The 17,670-nt window shown below is 39.7% G+C and overlaps 3 protein-coding genes across 22 annotated transcripts; 1 reads left to right on the top strand and 2 right to left on the bottom strand.

Moving 5' to 3' along the window:
- Positions 1 to 278: 278 nt before the first annotated feature.
- On the bottom strand, positions 279 to 9,773 carry LOC103969174 (uncharacterized). Of its 19 annotated transcripts, XR_010480840.1 has the most exons (14): positions 9,037 to 9,516; positions 8,889 to 8,941; positions 8,625 to 8,801; positions 5,263 to 8,542; positions 4,853 to 4,936; positions 4,421 to 4,516; positions 3,902 to 3,959; positions 3,739 to 3,789; positions 3,534 to 3,614; positions 3,328 to 3,363; positions 2,627 to 2,853; positions 2,370 to 2,509; positions 1,222 to 1,855; positions 279 to 724 (listed from the first exon to the last, which is right to left on the bottom strand). XR_010480840.1 is itself a non-coding variant. In XM_065088116.1 (13 exons), the coding sequence occupies exons 5-13, from the start codon at positions 4,867 to 4,869 to the stop codon at positions 1,686 to 1,688; spliced, it is 876 nt and encodes a 291-aa protein (XP_064944188.1). In that variant the 5' UTR covers positions 4,870 to 4,936; positions 5,263 to 8,542; positions 8,625 to 8,801; positions 8,889 to 8,941; positions 9,037 to 9,516; the 3' UTR covers positions 940 to 1,685. The 19 variants fall into 19 exon arrangements, 14 of the variants coding, with proteins under 14 accessions (XP_064944188.1, XP_064944191.1, XP_064944192.1 ...); XM_065088116.1 differs by lacking the exon at positions 279 to 724 and having other exon boundaries at positions 940 to 1,855; XM_065088119.1 differs by lacking the exon at positions 279 to 724 and having other exon boundaries at positions 940 to 1,846.
- On the bottom strand, positions 8,473 to 9,384 carry LOC135594835 (cyclin-dependent kinase inhibitor 1-like). The gene is made up of 3 exons (XM_065085346.1): positions 9,037 to 9,384; positions 8,625 to 8,941; positions 8,473 to 8,542 (listed from the first exon to the last, which is right to left on the bottom strand). The coding sequence occupies exons 1-3, from the start codon at positions 9,382 to 9,384 to the stop codon at positions 8,473 to 8,475; spliced, it is 735 nt and encodes a 244-aa protein (XP_064941418.1).
- Positions 9,774 to 13,017: 3,244 nt separating the features above from the next.
- LOC135596177 (uncharacterized) lies at positions 13,018 to 17,191 on the top strand. Of its 2 annotated transcripts, XM_065088114.1 has the most exons (9): positions 13,055 to 13,170; positions 13,242 to 13,331; positions 13,623 to 13,711; positions 15,008 to 15,071; positions 15,777 to 15,854; positions 16,117 to 16,193; positions 16,266 to 16,332; positions 16,431 to 16,538; positions 17,014 to 17,191. In XM_065088114.1, exons 1-9 carry the CDS (start codon positions 13,099 to 13,101, stop codon positions 17,041 to 17,043), a joined length of 675 nt encoding a protein of 224 aa, XP_064944186.1. In that variant the 5' UTR covers positions 13,055 to 13,098; the 3' UTR covers positions 17,044 to 17,191. The 2 variants fall into 2 exon arrangements, with proteins under 2 accessions (XP_064944187.1, XP_064944186.1); XM_065088115.1 differs by lacking the exon at positions 13,242 to 13,331 and having other exon boundaries at positions 13,018 to 13,170.
- The last annotated feature ends 479 nt before the right edge of the window (positions 17,192 to 17,670 follow it).

Here is a 17,670-nt window from a genome sequence, read left to right as displayed (position 1 = left end):
TCTCTTGTCGATGATTCTCTACTATTTGCTTGCATCAGTCAAATTTTTATTTATTTTAAATATTTGTATATTTATTTATATGATTGTATGCTTATTTATTACATATATAATCTATATTATTTGTAAGAGTACATACATTTATTATTTAAATAAGTATGTATTCATTTTTGAATACAAATCCAGAAGGGCGATTAGAGCGGCAAGAGATGGGTTGATTGACCTTATCATAGGAGCCTCTTCTCCGGCTTCTGACGAAGACAGGAAATGGATTGTGGGACTGAGAGAGTCAACTTATCAGCCAGTTCATTCGCGGCTGGCAAACGCGGTGGCCTCCGCTACAAGGAGTCGCTGTTTGACTGCGCCAAGCGAAAGCAAGCGCGTGGGACGTCGCCTTCGGCCGCTTCACTGCCTCGCCCCAAGCCTGGCGCCAGGGAAGAGGGAAGGAGGCGTCAAGCCGCACGTCGCGCTCCCTCCACCATCGCCGGTCGCAGAACGTGTGGGTGAGGCATTTCATCGAACAGAAGAAGGAAAAAGAGTGTGCTTCAACAGGTGACTGCTGACTCACAAGCGGGGCCGGCAAGCACATGGATTCATTCCAGTGGTGGAAGCAACATGTAAGAAAACAAAAAAAAAACAGGCCGGTGGAAAACAAAGGAGGAGAAGGAAGCACCCAAAGATAAGCTTCTCGATCACTAGTACAAGATTCATACACGCCAATCCATATCTATAGAAAGAAACATCATCCATCAGACTGATAATGTAGCTAAATTATGCAATTTATGGTTGATGAACATAGAACCTCTAACTCGAATTAATCACACAATACAGTGCTAACTCAAATTCATCAAGTCCACTCTTAATAGTTTTTGCCGCATGACTTTAGCTCGCCAAAATAACAATATCTTGAAGAATAAACGAAGAAGAAAAATACTTGTCCTGTAATTAATGGAAAAAAGATTTATTTTGATTATTCATATCATTACTTATCTCAACTAGATGGAAAGAAAAACAAAAAAACAAAAACAAAATTTGATGGTTGCACTACCTATGCAACCATTAGAAAACAAATCTTTACATAACCAGCTGCATAAGAAAGTTTTTTCTTGTATGTACCCAGATTTATCACTAACAGATTTGTATTAACATAACACTCATATATGGTTTACTTAAACAACAAAAGGAAAACAGAGAAAGGAATTACAAGACATATGTGCCATGTACCTTTTGATCCTGGATGGAATCCACAATGTAGAGCAGTAGCACATCCTTGTTCTGATTTCGGAATCTCTACCAAAGACTATACAGTGCTGATGGTTGCATTCACATGCATCCAGTTACATTTACAGATATCCCTCGGCAGTCAGCGGAAAATTTCTACAATCTGGAGCATCTCATGCACCTCATATGATTTGAAGGACCATGATGGTGGGCTGAATCAATAGACTGCTTCACATTTAAGGAAACTGGCTTTATGTCCCAGCCCTCAACATTCTTAGGAACAAATACATCGAACAAGATCTGGCTTAAAACCCCTTGCGGGTTGATGCTGGGCAAAGTAAACGAATTACCCTTCCGCTCGTCTAGCAAAGAGCTTCCAACTTTCACTTCCAGATTGTTGCTTGTGCTGGGTAAACAAATATTATCACTAGCACTAACGTCGACCCTTCTTAAGCTCTCGTTTGAGCTCAGTGCCGTTTCATGAAGACTGCAAATGGACTCTGATATATTGTTACAGGAACTTCTGAGGTTTTCTGATCCTTCATTGAATAGCCTTCTCTGGGAAAATATTGTAGCTGCCTTGCCAAGTAACTCAATGACATTGGAGTGGTAATCAGTTTGGTGATGACTATAGTGCCTTAAAGTAACCAAACAGAGGATTACAAAGAAGTCCAAATAACTTGACATGAGAAAGATAGAGCATAAATATATCAAATGAATCAAGGTTTAAATGTTAAGTGCCGTTCCATTGCCAGTTGGCCCCTGGCAACATACACACAATGTTATGTTGTGCCTCTGCTATCACATGCCAAAATTATGAAGTGCAAAACCTTAATCCATGAAATGAACAGCATTAAAATTTCCACAATTATATACTCAAATTGTTCTAAGGCAATGTTGAGCAGTCATTAACTAGTCTATATTGCCGGAATTGAGTCCAGATGCTAATGTCATGCCATGAGATGGTTATAATTTGGTATAACCTTGTCTTATAATGTTATGGTCCCTTTGGTTACAGACAATGCTAAAGGTACGGGATTTAAGATGTACAAATGAGATAATCTATACAACAGTGGTTTAATTGGTAAAACAACCTTACCTACTTTTCATCACATTGAATTCAAAACAGTGCAAATCAGGTCAGAACTCACATACATGAGGAGAATTACTCCATTTGACATGTCTAGCATCGACACCGAGCTCTTTCAGACATAGAGAAAAGTTCAAAGATAACTTGGTAAGGGGCAAGGTCATCATCTTCTGATGAAAATATAAGAATAGGACCCATGCTCTGCAACAAATAACAAGAAAATGTGAATGGAAATAGCATAAAACACCAATAATTTTAGTTGGACGTTGTAAAAAATGACTTCAAAATAGAAAGTGTAGAATTGCAACTGATGAGTACAAAGACTGCCAATACTCTGCATGCTGTGCTTCAGATCTACTTGGGAGAACAACATCCAGACCAGATGTCAAGACTTTTCTCATCCATGATGTTATTTTTGTTGGGCTAAACAATCTCTGAGCGGTGTGATGATGGAGAAATCGAGTGGCCATTTTACCAGTAAAGTCTACAGTAGCGGAGTCATATATTTTTCCACAGATACACTCTCTTATCAGCCGATATTCATCCTTTAAAAGAAAAGAAAATAGGTCCATTAAAAGTGTCTTCAAACAAGATTTTTCTACTTAAAAACTAAATAGAAATATGGATGTCAAAAATGATAAATAAAAAACTTGACAGAGTAAAAGAAATTTTGTTAGATTTATAAACTTCTCGTTCTGCTATATGTATTAACAGTTCCTGATAGTAAGGGAAAGAAAAGTAGATGCCACACAACATATCTGGTGAACTTTGAATCCACAATAAAGCAAGCGCACAGACCGAGAACTAACATGATAATTTATTGGTCTATTTACATTCAACAGGTGGACTGTAAGGTGACTAGTCCTTGACAATATACATCTCAGGATTCTTTATTATTACTTCATTAGTAAAAAAAGGTATCATGAACTAGTGTGTAAAATATAAGCCAATAAAATGGAGAAATTTGTTTAGTGTCATAATAAGTAAATGAAAATTTAACTTAAAGAACACAAGTATACCAGACCAAGTTCTTCTTGCATCTTTCCATTGAGAATCTGCAAAAAGGGAGCAGAAGCCATATTTTAGCAAGAACAAACGAATATCCAATTTTATCTAGGGAAATATTCTTAATGAACTCAAACAATGATTTGAAAAAGATTACAGATGTAACGGAGTAATAATCAAGGATGTCCTTTAGTTGGACGTCCAGCACAACCACACCCACCTGAAGAACCTTATACATGCAACCACTTAATCCCAAAGAAAAGCTCATGAGAACAACTGGTAGCTGCTTGATCTTTATAACCTGTCACTCCAACAACCCCGAAAGCATAAACAAATGGTTCTAGATAACAGTGTTAAGGATGCAGTTGGGGATCACAAGAAAGAACAAATTCAATTGATGCAGCTCAATTATGCAAAATATGGACCTGGTTTATCGAAGTAAATGTGATGACAACTAATACTTCAAGTGTGGAAAACTGTCAAATGGCACATCAATGGATGACTTCTTATTGCATATGTGATCTTGGAAGCCCAATACATAAATTAAGATAATTAAAGATATACTGCATTTGCTACGGTAGAACCAACCTTCATGAGCTCATCAAGTACACCACATGCAAGCGAAGTGGCCTTGTTACGGAAAATCCTGCAAAAATTTCAAATTATGCACCAAAAACTCTGAAAGATTTGCCATCATGATAAGAAAATATTATAATTAGCAGTACAAAAAACAACCAAGATATAGACACGAACAGACAAGGCCAAAGAGTCTAGCCAAGTCTAATAGACTTCCAATTTTGCTTTAGTGAAAATGACATACATGCTTCTTGAGTAATTAGTACTATACGAGGTCTGGATCACTAACGGTTTTGAATACTAACATCATACAAGGTTTAGGGTGTGCAGAAAACATACTCTGAAAGAAGATAAATGCATGGGACAAACATAAACACCCTATAATTCAAATTCCATACAAAAGAAAACAAGGATTACACTGCAGTTACACGGGCATAATGCAGAACATTTAATCTGCTATGATATCTCATGCTTCATGGTAGATCTTAACAAGAGGAAGAAGTACTGCTGTCATCATATAAGCATTCTAACCTCTTTGATAATGTAAGAACATAGTGATTATAGGTAGACCAAATTTTGCACCAACATAGATTTTCTGTGGCAAGATAAACTTTTAACTCGTTGCACCTGTGTTTTCCATCAAGATACTATTATTGAACAGCATTTAAATATAGTTTCTAAAACTAAAAATGAAGACAAAACTAATTGAATTTTAAACCAAATGGAGTTATTAAGTTTGCAAAAACTCCTTGTGCCATCTTCATGCTACCAATCAAATGGAACTAAGTCATGAATGTAAGAGTCAGCAAAAGTGCTACCAGTATCACAGAAACCGTAAATACCATATTTGACCAGGGTTTTCCAGCATACTAATGGATTGGTTAAAAGTTTCTCACAATTTGTCATATTACTCTTGGTATGAGCAGCAGAAAAATGAAAAACAGAAAAAACAGACATGCTTACAACAGATTTCTCTTCATCCATGTCTTTGGAAGACAAGAATAGATTGATCAGCATCACAAAAAACCAGATCCTGGAGTTGCATTCCTGTTACAGATACAACTTGTAGCAGCTGATTACCACAACTACAGAAAAGGTCCTAAAAGCCAACAAGCTTCCTTTTGAAACACAATATTGTACTCAAGTCACAAGACTGGCTCAGTAATATTTGAGAGTTCCTTTCAGAAAATTCTACCAACTCAAGACATCAAAGAAAACAGTTGACGATCAACTAACATAATGGTTCACAAGAGTCTTTCTTAATAAAGAACAGAGTGTGATCGAGCTGCACACTGGTATGAATTCCCCCAAGAAAAACTATACTTAAGATCAAACACATTTAAACAACCAGAACATATAATCTAATCACATACGTTGACGTCGCGCAGAATCTTCGTCAGAAAGTAAGAACCAGAGCGATCAGCGCCTTACAGCGTGAGGAAATCGACATGGCAAACGAGGGGTCTCCACCCGAGAGACCAGTAAAGATCGCCGTAAGGCTTCAGATGGCTCTCCAGGCTAGAGAGCCACGCGAACATCACCAGGATGCCCTTCGCTTCCCTCCGCCCTTCCCCCTCCGTCCTCCCCAGTAGAACCGCCCTCCCTCGGCCCACATCATCCCGAACCTCCGCGGCCCGAAATCTCACGAAAACCCCCAAGCCTCTCGACTTCGGCGATTATTCCTCCTTTTGTGCGACCGCTCGTGCCAACATTAATAATACAATAAAATAAAATAAACCCTTCTCCTCCCTTGCTCGATGGACGCCTGTCGACGCTTCATTGAGTACCCACTTTTATCGGGATGTGGGCTCCATGGGACTCCGTTGCTCTCGCCAATCAAAATCTGGTAAGTATAGTGTCACTGTACTATTAATCCTGTATATCTATACCGCCACGTCCATTTTTAACTCGAATACATGCCGCCCTGTCATTGGGGCCCACTTAAACGTGGAATGCAAGAGTTGGTTGACTTGTCCATCTAAGCTGGCATTTGGCAGGGAACTTATATATGTAACATAATCTGACGTAAATTACGTCATTTGACACGAGGGGCGTTGCAGTCTTGGGAATTTAGTAGAGACTGCTGGAAAACATCTCAGGAAGGCATCATCTACTCATTTGGTTGAATGCCTTTATCGCCTGTCCACTCGATGGACGTGTGTCGTCACACCACTACAAAATGCGTAGACGCACATCGTGCGTGGGACGATGACTTTAATTGGTGGAGCACACCTCGGACGTGATGTGGAAAGAGAGTGGACGAGCGCACCCACGAGTCTCTTAATCGGAGTCATTAGATGAAAGGGGATGTGGCTCGCCCGCGGCACCCACAGAGAAGACTGGGGTAATACCAGAAACCGGATCGGATTCGGATTTACAATTGATGAAGGAATAGTACACTGGTATGCCGATCCGGTCGTTGAATTCGGATCGGCTATTGTGTTCTGCACACACCATCAAATACGGGTTGAGGATGTATTCTCGACTCGGTGATTCAGTGAATCCAAACTCACGGCTCTCGGTCGGGTCAACTCGGGACGAGACATGGTTAAAAGTCAACCGATAAATACAAAACGCTTTTTAACCGCTAGTTATTAATTGATCTCGAAAGCCAACTAATATACGAAGGACCCCAATCAATTAAGACAACTCTAACCCTTACGTTTTGAGGAAATATCTTATATCTAATCAAATAGGTAAGCCTTTCGAGTTAGTCTTATGCAAAACATTAAAACCATAGAATCATTGGAGAATGACTGAGGGTCAATGTCCTTAGGGTCAACATTAGAACCACATGGTAATATGGTTCCACACGATAGTGTTTTTCCGTTGTTTATATATTAGAACCGTAGTTTACATATTGTTTGTAATGTACTTGGAAGATTCTATTTAGGAGCACAAAACTTCCCTTAAAGACAGAAGAAACCAATGAATTTAGAAGATATAGCTTATTTGGTAACTATTTCTGTTTTCTGCTTTTAGACATTCTTTGGCTACTAATTTCCAACTCTTGCCTACATTTCATTAGTCAAATGTTCCTACAGTATCATCTAATAGTTGTTGGCCTTCTCTAATATACTGCATATCTGCGAATGACGATTCCTTTTTGGTACAATAAACAAACAATTGCAGGAACGTAGTTTGCATGGAGTTCGAAATCCGCAAACACATCTTCCAAGGAATACTTCTCGTTAGGAGTCTGTGGCATTTGTATTATATAAAATACACCAGATTGTCAAACCCTTTAATTTGGTCAAACTGTCTTCCCGATATCACTCACTCCTTGTAACATGGTCAACTTACCTTTTCAATATTCAGGGAAAATATAATAATGCCACAATGGGCAGTGCAAAGCATGGCTCTTAATTACAAGGATACATCTACCAATTTCAGCAAAAATAATCAATCCATCGAATCGAGATGGTGCTCAACATTAATACGTCTTCCGATCACCCATCCATCTCTCAGAGTCTCATTTCAAGTTACTTCTTTCCATAAAAACACTCATATTCGCTTCCTCGCGTTTCAATATTTCACTTCCTTTCGCATGTTCGGATTCCTCTGTTACAAATATTTGATTTATTTAACTTCCTTTCTCATCATCCTCATATGGCCTGCAATCGAAAAGGGACTTCAAAAGGTCCGCTTTAGAGGCATATGTCAAAGTCATCTGCGGTCGCAGATCATAAAGAGACCTCAGAAGCGCGGCTACTATCTTAGGGCCCCCTCATGGAATGTTACTCGTCTAGGGATCCACAACAAGTCTCCCCATCCCGGAACTCCAACCCCCAAATTCCTTCCACCAGAAGGCGTGGCGTTCAGACTTCCATCCTCTCTTTTTTTTAATCTCATCCATTACTTCTTTTTTCATTTAATCTCTTCCACATCTCTTCGGTGGAAGCGACTCGCACGATTTCCGAAGGTGGAATATTCCTCCTTTCCTCTCTCTCTCTATCTCTCTCTCACTTTCCCACCGAGTGCGTTCTTCCATCTCATGATTACAAGTTCACACGATCCGATGCAGCCCCCAGAACAGCAAAACAAGTAATTTAAAATCGAGTTTCGATCGATCGCAGAGAAAATAGCGGAGGAAAAGTAGAACGCAAATGTGAGATGATTGGGCGGGCAAGAGCTCTCACCACGTGCCGCGCGGGCCCTCTTCTCAAGCTTTCCGCCAAACCGTCGGGTTCATCGTCACGTGGCGGAGCATCGCCGGCCGAGAGCTCCTCCCTGCTTCCTCCTTCCTCTTCCTCGTAGCCTCCGCCCACCAGTATAGGGAAATTTTATCAGGCAGGGTGGGCCGTGAGATCGAGAGCGGACCGTGGAAACGAGCGGGAGAAGGGAGACGAGTGTTTCTTAGGACTGCAGCAGGAGATGGAAGCATATTCTACTTCTCCTACCTCCTATCCTTACGAACGAAGGTGGAGAAAGGGACAGCGATGAAATGGCGGTGGTTTAACTTACAATTCTGTACATTGCTTCTAGAAGAAACTACAGACCCCCAAAGAAAACCCACATGAAAGAGAGACGAAATGACAAAGAAGTTTCATTTTTTTTTTTTGCATTTTCTTTGGCCGTTCGCTTCAAAGGTTGATCCGAACCCAGTCGAAGCGGCCGTCCAACGGAACGTCGCCGATAACGTCGTAATTGTACCTGCGGCAAAACGGAACGGAAAAGAAATGAGGCTTTCGGCTTTAAGACGACGAGGAATAGAGAGAGCCAGGGGGAAGAATACTTCTCGGCGAAGCGCTGCGCCTGATCCGTCTCCGCCGCCGCGAAAAACTCCTCGATTTCGGCTTCCGTCGTTGTCGCCCCAACCGTCGGACTCGAACCCGACCTCATTCTCTCCCTCGCAGCCGTCGATTCCAGATCGCCCGCTTCGCGACGTGCCACGCTCGAGGGGGTCGTCTCTCTACCGGAGTCGAGATAAAGACGTGTAAACCAAAGCAGAATGGAAGAAGAAAAGGGCGAAAAATTAAAGAATTGCAAGCACAGCAACCTCGCCCTTCTAGATTTGAAGTTGCACGTCGAACTCCCCAGAACCTCGACTTTCTGGACCGAAAAAAGCAAGAAGAAATGAGAATTTACGTAAACTCGAGGAGGAGGAGTTCGAATCCCGCCAGGGTTTTCGGGTTAAGACGACTCACCGTCCCGTCGCCCACCACCTCGCTAGAACCGTTGCTCGAGCACTGGGAGATCCCCTCCGCAGCAGGGCCGGGGTCGGAGGCGGCGGGGGAATACTCTGCCTGCAACCGCGGCCTCCGGATCGTCATGAAGAGGGGGCGGCTGCGGAGCTGGAGGTAGGACGACGTCTGCACTACCTCCGTGGACGGCGGCGCGGCCGTTCTCCTCCGCCTTGGACTCTTGACGGCGGCAGCGGCCGCGTCGGCCAGGGAGTGGGACTGCCCTCTCGTCCTCACCCCAACCACCTGGGTCACCTCCATCACCGCGAGTTCTCCGACCCCTCTGCTGCACTTCCTCGTGTACTTCCCCATCCTTCGCCTCTCTCTCTCTTTTCTCACTGAAAAGTGTGAACCAAGGGCGAAGAAAAAACTAATGTGGTCTGATTCAAGATAACGGTTAAAGCGCTGCCGTTATCTTTTTTGCGTGTATCCTGTAAACATAACGCGAGGCATGGAACGGTGCCGTTGGACGGATCTGGCCGTTGGGATTTCAAGACAAGTGGAACGCGACGTGTTCGCGGACCAGAGCTTCTCTTTGGTCCACCGGCCAAACCGGTTGCAAATTCCAGATTCCGGTGAAACCCCATGCATCAGGGATGGGCTTAAACGGGATACTGCCCGTCGGCCCCCGGGTTAGTTTTGTCCGTAACCGTCGTTTGGTGGCAAGCGGGGATCGTAATAATTACTTTTTTTTCGAATTACTATAAAGTTTTTATATTCTGATTAAACCACAGTAATGCCATTAACCGTTCAAGATTCCCCTTCCAGGTACGGCGGACATTTGCTTTGACGAGGATGGAGTAATTTAGCTCGTCTGATTCCAATCGAACGGTCAGAGGGTAAGTGCCTTTTATTTGCTATGAAGTTTAATTTAATGCATTCATTACGAAGTTCACTTCAATTCAAACCGGTGATGGAGCCTACAATCGTCCGCTACATCTCCGTCGTGATCTCTGCTTAAGATTATCATCAGCCGTCCACTTAAAGGATCGTACGGTCCACGTGGAACGTCTATTTTTGTAAGAAACGGAGATCAGTAGGTACGGCTGGTTGGAGGTGTAATCATAGGCGATCTCGGCTTTCTTAATCGAGGCGTGATGCGACTCGTGGTTGTTGGGTGCACGCACATCCGCCGTCCGCTGGGGACCACGATCCACGAGAAGGTGGTCCAGGGATCGGATGGTGGCGCTTGTAGGGAGGTGGGGGAGGGGGGCATGGGAGACCATCCAACTACCCGTTCGTTTATCGGACACGGAACCAGCCTTGCGTCGGTGACTGTCGGTAATGATGGAGCCCACGCGGGGCCGTCGCCGGCTTCAATAACGACCGCAGGGTAGGTGACGGGGGGTAACATTCAAGTAGTTGGCAAAAGGCATCGCTGCTCGTGATCGTTCGATATGGGAAAGAAACGGAGGACCGTTCGATCGGAGAGAATGTTATTCAATCAATTTATCTTTTTGTTATTTTAGCGCCGTTGCGACAGTAGAGAGAGTACGCAGAGGGCCAAACTAGGACTATTGCATGCATGGTGTCTGTCAATAAGGGAATAGTTCCATGGTACTGCACAACTGTAGTAGGTGTTGGCTCTCGCCATGGTAAAAGCCTGCTTCCCGTGAGATGGCTACAGCCTATAATAACATCTCTTCTGTCTTCTAGTTGGTAAAGTACTACGATATCAGACATCAAATGGAGGAGACACGGACAAAAGTTGCTAACCAAATAGTTACGGCATGGGATCTAGAAACACTAGACTTCGTCTTGCACACACTAAACCACAAGGATTCAATGGCCTTATCTGCGAGAACAGGTGCAGCTGGGAAGAAGTTCTCAGGGGGACCTGGTCCATGTGTATGTTTTGTCGCTTATCTTCTCAATCAGATGCGTTGGACTATGACAATATTATATATGCTCTGTTTTTAAGCTCAGGTAGGCTTTGAATTTTTGCGGACTTACCTTGGCCTTCCTATCAAGGAGGGAGTGGGGGTGTTGTTTAACACAAGGAACCCTAGATCCATGCTTCCAATCTTCATGATTTATTGATGTGGGGGTCCTGAGTGAGATGGATAATGGCTAGGACACACCTTGGACTTGAATATAGGAGAAAGGACACAAGTGCTCCCGGGAATAAAGTTGGGTTGGTGAAACAAGGACTTGCACATGGACAGAAGTTGCACGGGAAAAGCCATGCTCAGAAATAGGCGACTGTTGTAGCAGAGGATGTTTTAGCTGCATGTACACAAGGCTTACGTAAAGTGACTTGTAGCCTTGTCCCAAGTAAAAGACCACTTTCTCTCTGTTTCGTTTACCTGTTCTCAACTTGATGCAAAATGATCAATATCTTGTTCTCCCTTCGTGGAATCTCCTTTGACTTCTGTTTCCCGAAAGCTTGGCTACAGCAGAGCATGATAAGAACCTAAGTTCATTTCCGAAGCTATGGTCAGCAGTCACATGCCCAGTTCTCCTCTCTAGGGAACTTGGACTCTGTGAACAGAGTTATTTTTATTCTTCAGATGTTACTTTGGCATGTGAGATGAAAGTAAACTATTAGCCATAATAAATATTTGGCGCTACTGTTCATGAGCTACTTTATTGTAGTATGACTATATGGTGTTTGAGCAATGACAATAATGTGGTTGACATTTGTGGTTGGTGAAAATGGATGCATAAGACTAGTCTTCTATATCATGTGTACAATACATATGTGCTTAATAGATTTTGTTGATACATGCAAATATATTTAGGATAGATCAAACAATTTTTGTTTATCAACAATATTTATTTGCTTGTTGACATGCAAGTATCAAGCAACCCTTACTAGAGAAGCTAAGCGAGTCATAGCGCATGTACTTATTCCATTTGTAGTCTCAATAATAGTAATTACAACCACTTTTTCTGCTGCTTAAATACACATCGCAGTCATCAAGAGTGAATGCTTGATAGCAACTCCTGTTGATGGCCACTTTCTTTCAGTATGATGATGCAGTTTGCCAAAAGCTGTTCATTATTTTTCTAATCCATCTTTGGGAAGGGAAACTAATGAAGAAGATATCGAGGAATCTATAAATGAGTGATTTGCATTAAAAAAACAATTTTTTTTTTTAAATTTCAAAGGTGTACTGTTTTCAGTTTTTCTCAAATCGCTCGATATCCAAAACACCTTTCATCGATCATAATGCTATTTTTATCGATCACAATAATAACATACTGTAAAACACACTTGAAAAATATCATAAACTCATAATCTTAATCAAACCAATTTCAAGATCAAGAATTTAGTATCATAATGGTCTATAAGTAATAATTATTATAGAGACATCACTTATAATATTTTTTAATAATTTTTTTAATATTTTAATAAAAATATTATAATGCTATTGAAAAACTTTGTGAGTAAAATAGAATCAAAACATAATAAAAACATTATACTAGGATTTAAATAAATATTTATAATAATTTAGGAATAACATCATCCAAATAGAAATTAAAAAATTAATATATTACATTATAACACTATTAAAAAAAAATACTATAAACGAGTCAAAAGAAAATACTATAACTATTAAAAACAGATTAAAAAATTGATGAAAAAAATATCACTGGGATTGATGAAGAATATTTTAGATATTATTTGAATTAGAAGACCCCATTTGAGAAAATAAAAACAGTTGGCATCTCTTGGGAAAAATGAAAAGGGAGATTTTTTTAGGGAAATAACCCTTTGTATAAACCCATCATCACCGCTTATCGTTTACAATATATATATATATATATATACAAACCAGTCCGTAATTTCTTTTGATCGGATCTTAGATGCGATATTATCTGATCGGATCGGAGTTTAGGTTTATCTCGGATTCGGATCTACACTACCACGACCCTGAAGAAGTGAAAGATCGAGACGGGTCGGGTCGGGTTTCTGTCGGGTTGAGATCTATACACAGCGAGCGGACGCGCAGTTCTGTGGACTCCGAACGCAAATCGAGGGACTGCGAAAGGGGGAATAGAGGTGAGGGGAGGGAAGAAGCCATGATCGGCGTGGGAAAGATCAAGCAGTACACCAACGTTCTCGACAAACCCCTCAGTAGAGGCCGGCAAGAGGTCAGTTTCTGTTCCCCACCCCCCCTGTCTTTTTTTCTATTTTACCGTTTTTATGTAGTGAGAAATCTCAGGTTTTTGTCGATCTGTTCTTGAAATGGTCGCTCGCAATTCCCGATCTCCACCCAGTAGTCAAGAAATCGTGCATCTTCGCGCGATCTCATGTAATATTAGGTTATATTGCACTTATTTGATATTCGTTGTTTCTATCCTTTTTTGCTAATTGGTACTGCAAGATCGGTTCTTTACTAATTGAAAGAGCTGGATTACCTAATCTAGGAGCCCGGCATAATTGTTTGTGGGAAATGTCGAGATCTTCTGAAGCAATTTAATTTTTTCGCCATGTCTTGTCACTTAATGTTCAAATTTTGGGCAGTTACCGTAGTTGATGGTATGGACATGATTATATATTGTGTAAATTATTGTGATTCTTGAATGAAATCTGTTTCTTGCAGGTCAGCTTGAGTGCATTCGCATTTTTGTTCTCGGAACTGGTGCAATACAACCAGACTCAAGTTGATAATATTGCAGAGTTGGAGAGAAGGTAATGCTAGGTGATGTTGCTGCTGACAGCGATTGCTTATATATAAGTTTGTGGTGTAATAGTTCTAATACTCATATGTGATTTGGTTGACTAAATTATGACAGCTGCCGTATGCTGTTCGTTCCTTGCAAATGTAGGCCGTGCTCATGTTGCACTATAAAAGAGGCTTCTCTTGACATGAAACATGTGTGCAAGCATTTGCTCATTTAAGCATTGGCATGGTGTGTCAGTGGTTTACTAGTAAGATTCATTTGCACTTGATCACAATTATATGCTAGGAATACTACTGTTATTTAGCTGTAGGTTATGCAAGGATATCCATAGATATAGCCAAGTACTTAAATAAACTATGGAAGCATCGAGAAATGGCACTATTGGGTTCATGGCTTGTAGGTTTGGGTAAATTTTCTATCATTTCAATTATCCATGTCTCAATTGTAATCCAATTTCAGCTCAAAGGCCTTTGTAACAGAAAAAAGAAGAAGTATTATTTTATAATTTTTTTTCCAAAATCATGTTCTAATAGGCATCGTTTTAACCCTTAGGATCTAGTGGATCAACAATATGGTAGAATTTAATTTGTTGACAGTATGCTGATGTAACTTTTTTTTTTTTCCTACTCACATCTTTGTCCCAGTAGTTAATTTTTTGTGGATGTTTTTATCTTCATTGCATTTTCTTGACAATTTACCTGGTTAAATTCTTAATCCTGTACCCATTTCCTGTAACTTCTAACCATTTTCAGATGTGCACTCTAGAAGCTGGCACTTCAATTTCCTTTGTCCATCCACATTCTGGATAAATTAACCTAATTGTTTCTAAAGATTTGACAAAAGCACTGGGAAATATTGGCAGTGTTATTTTCTTTTTTAGATTTTTACTGTAATATTGGCATTATTTCCTCCTTACATCAAACAAATATAAAAAATAACTTGACTCTATTACCTGTTAACCTTTTAAACTAAATGTCATATTCACACCTCTTTTTTATGATGACGCAAAAACAAATCTTAAATTCTTAATCCTTTTTTTTGGATGGTTTACTTGTCTGTCAAAGGCATTTCTCAATCAGTGTTCTCTACTCCCAAGCTATTCTTGTTTACTACACTTTATTTTTTTTTGTGGAATTTGTTTTTTGTCCTTTTCGAAAAGGTGGTCAATGTGGGGTTGGAGGGTGGCATTTACGCAGTCTTAAACCTAGAAGTAGTATGGAGATTGTTTTCTTTTTTTTTTTTCAGTCAGGATAAATTATGATGTGTGTTTCTATTGAAAACAACTCTACTAAATGTGGTGCAGGCTTGAAGATGCTGGCTATGCTGTTGGAGCAAGAGTTCTTGAGCTTCTTTGTCATAGAGAGAAGGTATGAGTTGTTGCCATCATGCCCAGATGATAATAGTTCTCTGTTTCAGAATAATTGTGTGGTTTTGACATTTGATCTCTCATATAGTATCTTATAATTTCTTATACTATTTGCAAACTGTTTAGGGGACATAAACAAATTTTCATTCTGAAAAGTGAGAACCTTGCTGACTGTCATGATTATCAACAATTCAATATAATAGCTTATAATTTCTTATACTATTTTTAAACTGTTTGGGGGACATAAACAAATTTTCATTCGGAAAAGTGAGAACCTTGCTGACTGTCATGATTATCAACAATTCAAAAAAGAATCATTTGCCCTGACAAAAGCTTGTTATCAAATGATTCTTCATGTTTCACTTATCCTTCTTATTTCTTTCTTGCAAATTGGTTGACTCATTCAAATGGTTTTCCATGAGGCTTATGACTGAAATGATCATAGAGTTGATGCTTTGCAATGATCAGGATAGTGAAAAACTTTAACCACAGCTTGGAGTTTCTTCTTCATCGTCATCAAACTATAAGATTTCTCTTTATTTACTTCCAAGTGCAAACCATTATTGTTAATATGTATCTTAGAATGACTATTCCATTCGGGTTCGCAAGTTTCGTCTCGGGACAGGGAAACCCATATAGTAATACATTGATGTATAACTATTGTTATAAGCAACCTTACTGACTATCTATCAAACTTGTGATACAGGGTAACAGAAGGGAGACACGTCTGCTTGGAATTTTATCTTTTGTGCATAGTACTGTTTGGAAGGTTCTATTTGGAAAGGTATCTATATCTTTGTAACCTTTTGGTTTGTTTAATGATGAGCTCTAAATCAATTTTTTGAAATTGCTAAATGGATATAAGATTATATGATGGTGCCCATTTCATCATACCAAAACTAAATTATCCAAACTGATTGAGAAGATTTCAGAACATTATAGCAAAATAAAATTATTTGTCTGGAGTCTTTGGACTTTTGGAAAAGAAACTGCTCAATTCTATTTCTACATTCATTATTAAGTCTCTTGCTACGATATGCAACTAGGTGGCGGACTCACTTGAGAAAGGAACTGAACACGAAGATGAGTACATGATAAGTGAAAAAGAGCTTTTGGTTAACCGGTAATTTACTTATGTTTTTGTTAGCATTTACCATTTGTGCTCAAAACTAAACAGTTTCTACTGATATATAAGATTTATATCGGTACCAAAGGACATGGGAGCATTCAATTGTGGGGCATTTGTTGCTGGAATCGTGAAGGTCAGCATAATTCCCCATTGACTTTTCTTTTGTTGCAGTTAGCTGGTGAATTTATGTTGTGATTAATTGTCTCTTATGAGTTCTTGGTTCTTATGAAGGGTGTCCTAGATGGTGCTGGTTTTCCTGCTGTTGTGACGGCACACTTTGTTCCAGTGGATGGTCAACAACGACCACGCACTACAATTTTAATAAAGTTCGCAGAAGAGGTCAGTAATACATTATTCTGCTAGGAGCTTCTTTTCTTCAGAACATGATATCGTAAGTTTCCATATCCACAGATTTTGCATCCTTAATGCCCGTGAAAACTTATGCCTTTTCAATGCATAATTATATAAGTGAGAAAATAAATAAATCTAACACCATGTGTTGCTCTGGTTGACATTGTGATCACAGAAATGGGAAAATAAGAAAATCTAATGCTCTTTATCTGAAATAAAGTGCAACAGTCGTCAAAATACTCAACAAACAACACAGTTTCAATAAACCATTACTTCATATCATAATTTTGCCAGTACAAAGTCAAGAAAACCAATGGCCAAATCAGCAGATTTGGCAAGGTCCATTTGGACTGTAGAGAAAATGTTTTACTTGAAAATGGCACCAAAATTGCTGTAAAAACTGCTGTGTTGAAGTTTCAGCTAAAAAAGGATGTCAATCAAATATCTCTTGGTATTCTTTCAGGTGCTCAGGAGGGAATCAAGACTGGGCTGATCCTCTATGGTGTTATTTAGCGAGTTGAGGCATACCAAAGCACTTCTGATTACTTCTGCAGCTACTTGGATCTTTTTCTTGTTGATGTGTGCAATCTAACTCCCATGATATGATATTCTGCATTTATATAAATCAGGTTTCATCTGAATTGTGGTTACCACTCATTGATTCTTTGTTCATGAACTTGTGCCTTGTTTTGATTAGTAGTATTTCAAATAGTTTTTATCCAACAAAATAATAATAATAATAATAGTGACAATTCATGTAACAAAATATGAAAACCGTGTTCTCTCAACAAGAGCAGAACATGTCTGACAACTTTATCTTAAATTGAGCTCCAAATCTTCAGATTAGTCTCATACAACCAAGACTTCAACTTCAGATGGATACTGTTAAGTTCTCTCAAAAAATAAGTTTAATCACTCACAACTCATTTAAGAATAACTTAGGCTAAAGTTTTAAAATTATCTCCCCATTGCATCAGTTGTACTTTTCATTTTTAAAGTATATCATTTTTTTATATTTCCTTATGGTACCAAAATGAAGTACTTCATAAAAGATTCATATAAATTCTAGTTGGTCCTCGAAAAATATGGACGACAAACTTCTGATGAATTTGTTTAGGCC

Source organism: Musa acuminata, chromosome BXJ1-10, assembly GCF_036884655.1.
Source record: "Musa acuminata AAA Group cultivar baxijiao chromosome BXJ1-10, Cavendish_Baxijiao_AAA, whole genome shotgun sequence".
NCBI classification, from domain to species: domain Eukaryota; kingdom Viridiplantae; phylum Streptophyta; class Magnoliopsida; order Zingiberales; family Musaceae; genus Musa; species Musa acuminata.
Note: the sequence above shows the minus strand (reverse complement) of the source record. Positions and strands in the feature narration are given on the sequence as shown.

What these genes read in the sequence shown, in the direction of transcription:
- LOC103969174 (XM_065088116.1), bottom strand. An exon ending in GTTCTTACATTATCAAAGAG is followed by an intron (nt 3,960 to 4,420) that starts GTTAGAATGCTT and finishes AAATTTTTGCAG; the next exon opens with GATTTTCCGTAACAAGGCCA. An exon ending in GAGTAATTCTCCTCATGTAT is followed by an intron (nt 1,856 to 2,369) that starts GTGAGTTCTGAC and finishes GGTTACTTTAAG; the next exon opens with GCACTATAGTCATCACCAAA.
- LOC135594835 (XM_065085346.1), bottom strand. Translation starts at nt 9,384, where the DNA reads ATGGGGAAGTACACGAGGAAGTGCAGCAGAGGGGTCGGAGAACTCGCG. An exon ending in AGGTGGTGGGCGACGGGACG is followed by an intron (nt 8,942 to 9,036) that starts GTGAGTCGTCTT and finishes TTTTCGGTCCAG; the next exon opens with AAAGTCGAGGTTCTGGGGAG. An exon ending in GCGCAGCGCTTCGCCGAGAA is followed by an intron (nt 8,543 to 8,624) that starts GTATTCTTCCCC and finishes GTTTTGCCGCAG; the next exon opens with GTACAATTACGACGTTATCG.
- LOC135596177 (XM_065088114.1), top strand. Translation starts at nt 13,099, where the DNA reads ATGATCGGCGTGGGAAAGATCAAGCAGTACACCAACGTTCTCGACAAA. An exon ending in ATTGCAGAGTTGGAGAGAAG is followed by an intron (nt 13,712 to 15,007) that starts GTAATGCTAGGT and finishes AATGTGGTGCAG; the next exon opens with GCTTGAAGATGCTGGCTATG. An exon ending in TTGTTGCTGGAATCGTGAAG is followed by an intron (nt 16,333 to 16,430) that starts GTCAGCATAATT and finishes GTTCTTATGAAG; the next exon opens with GGTGTCCTAGATGGTGCTGG.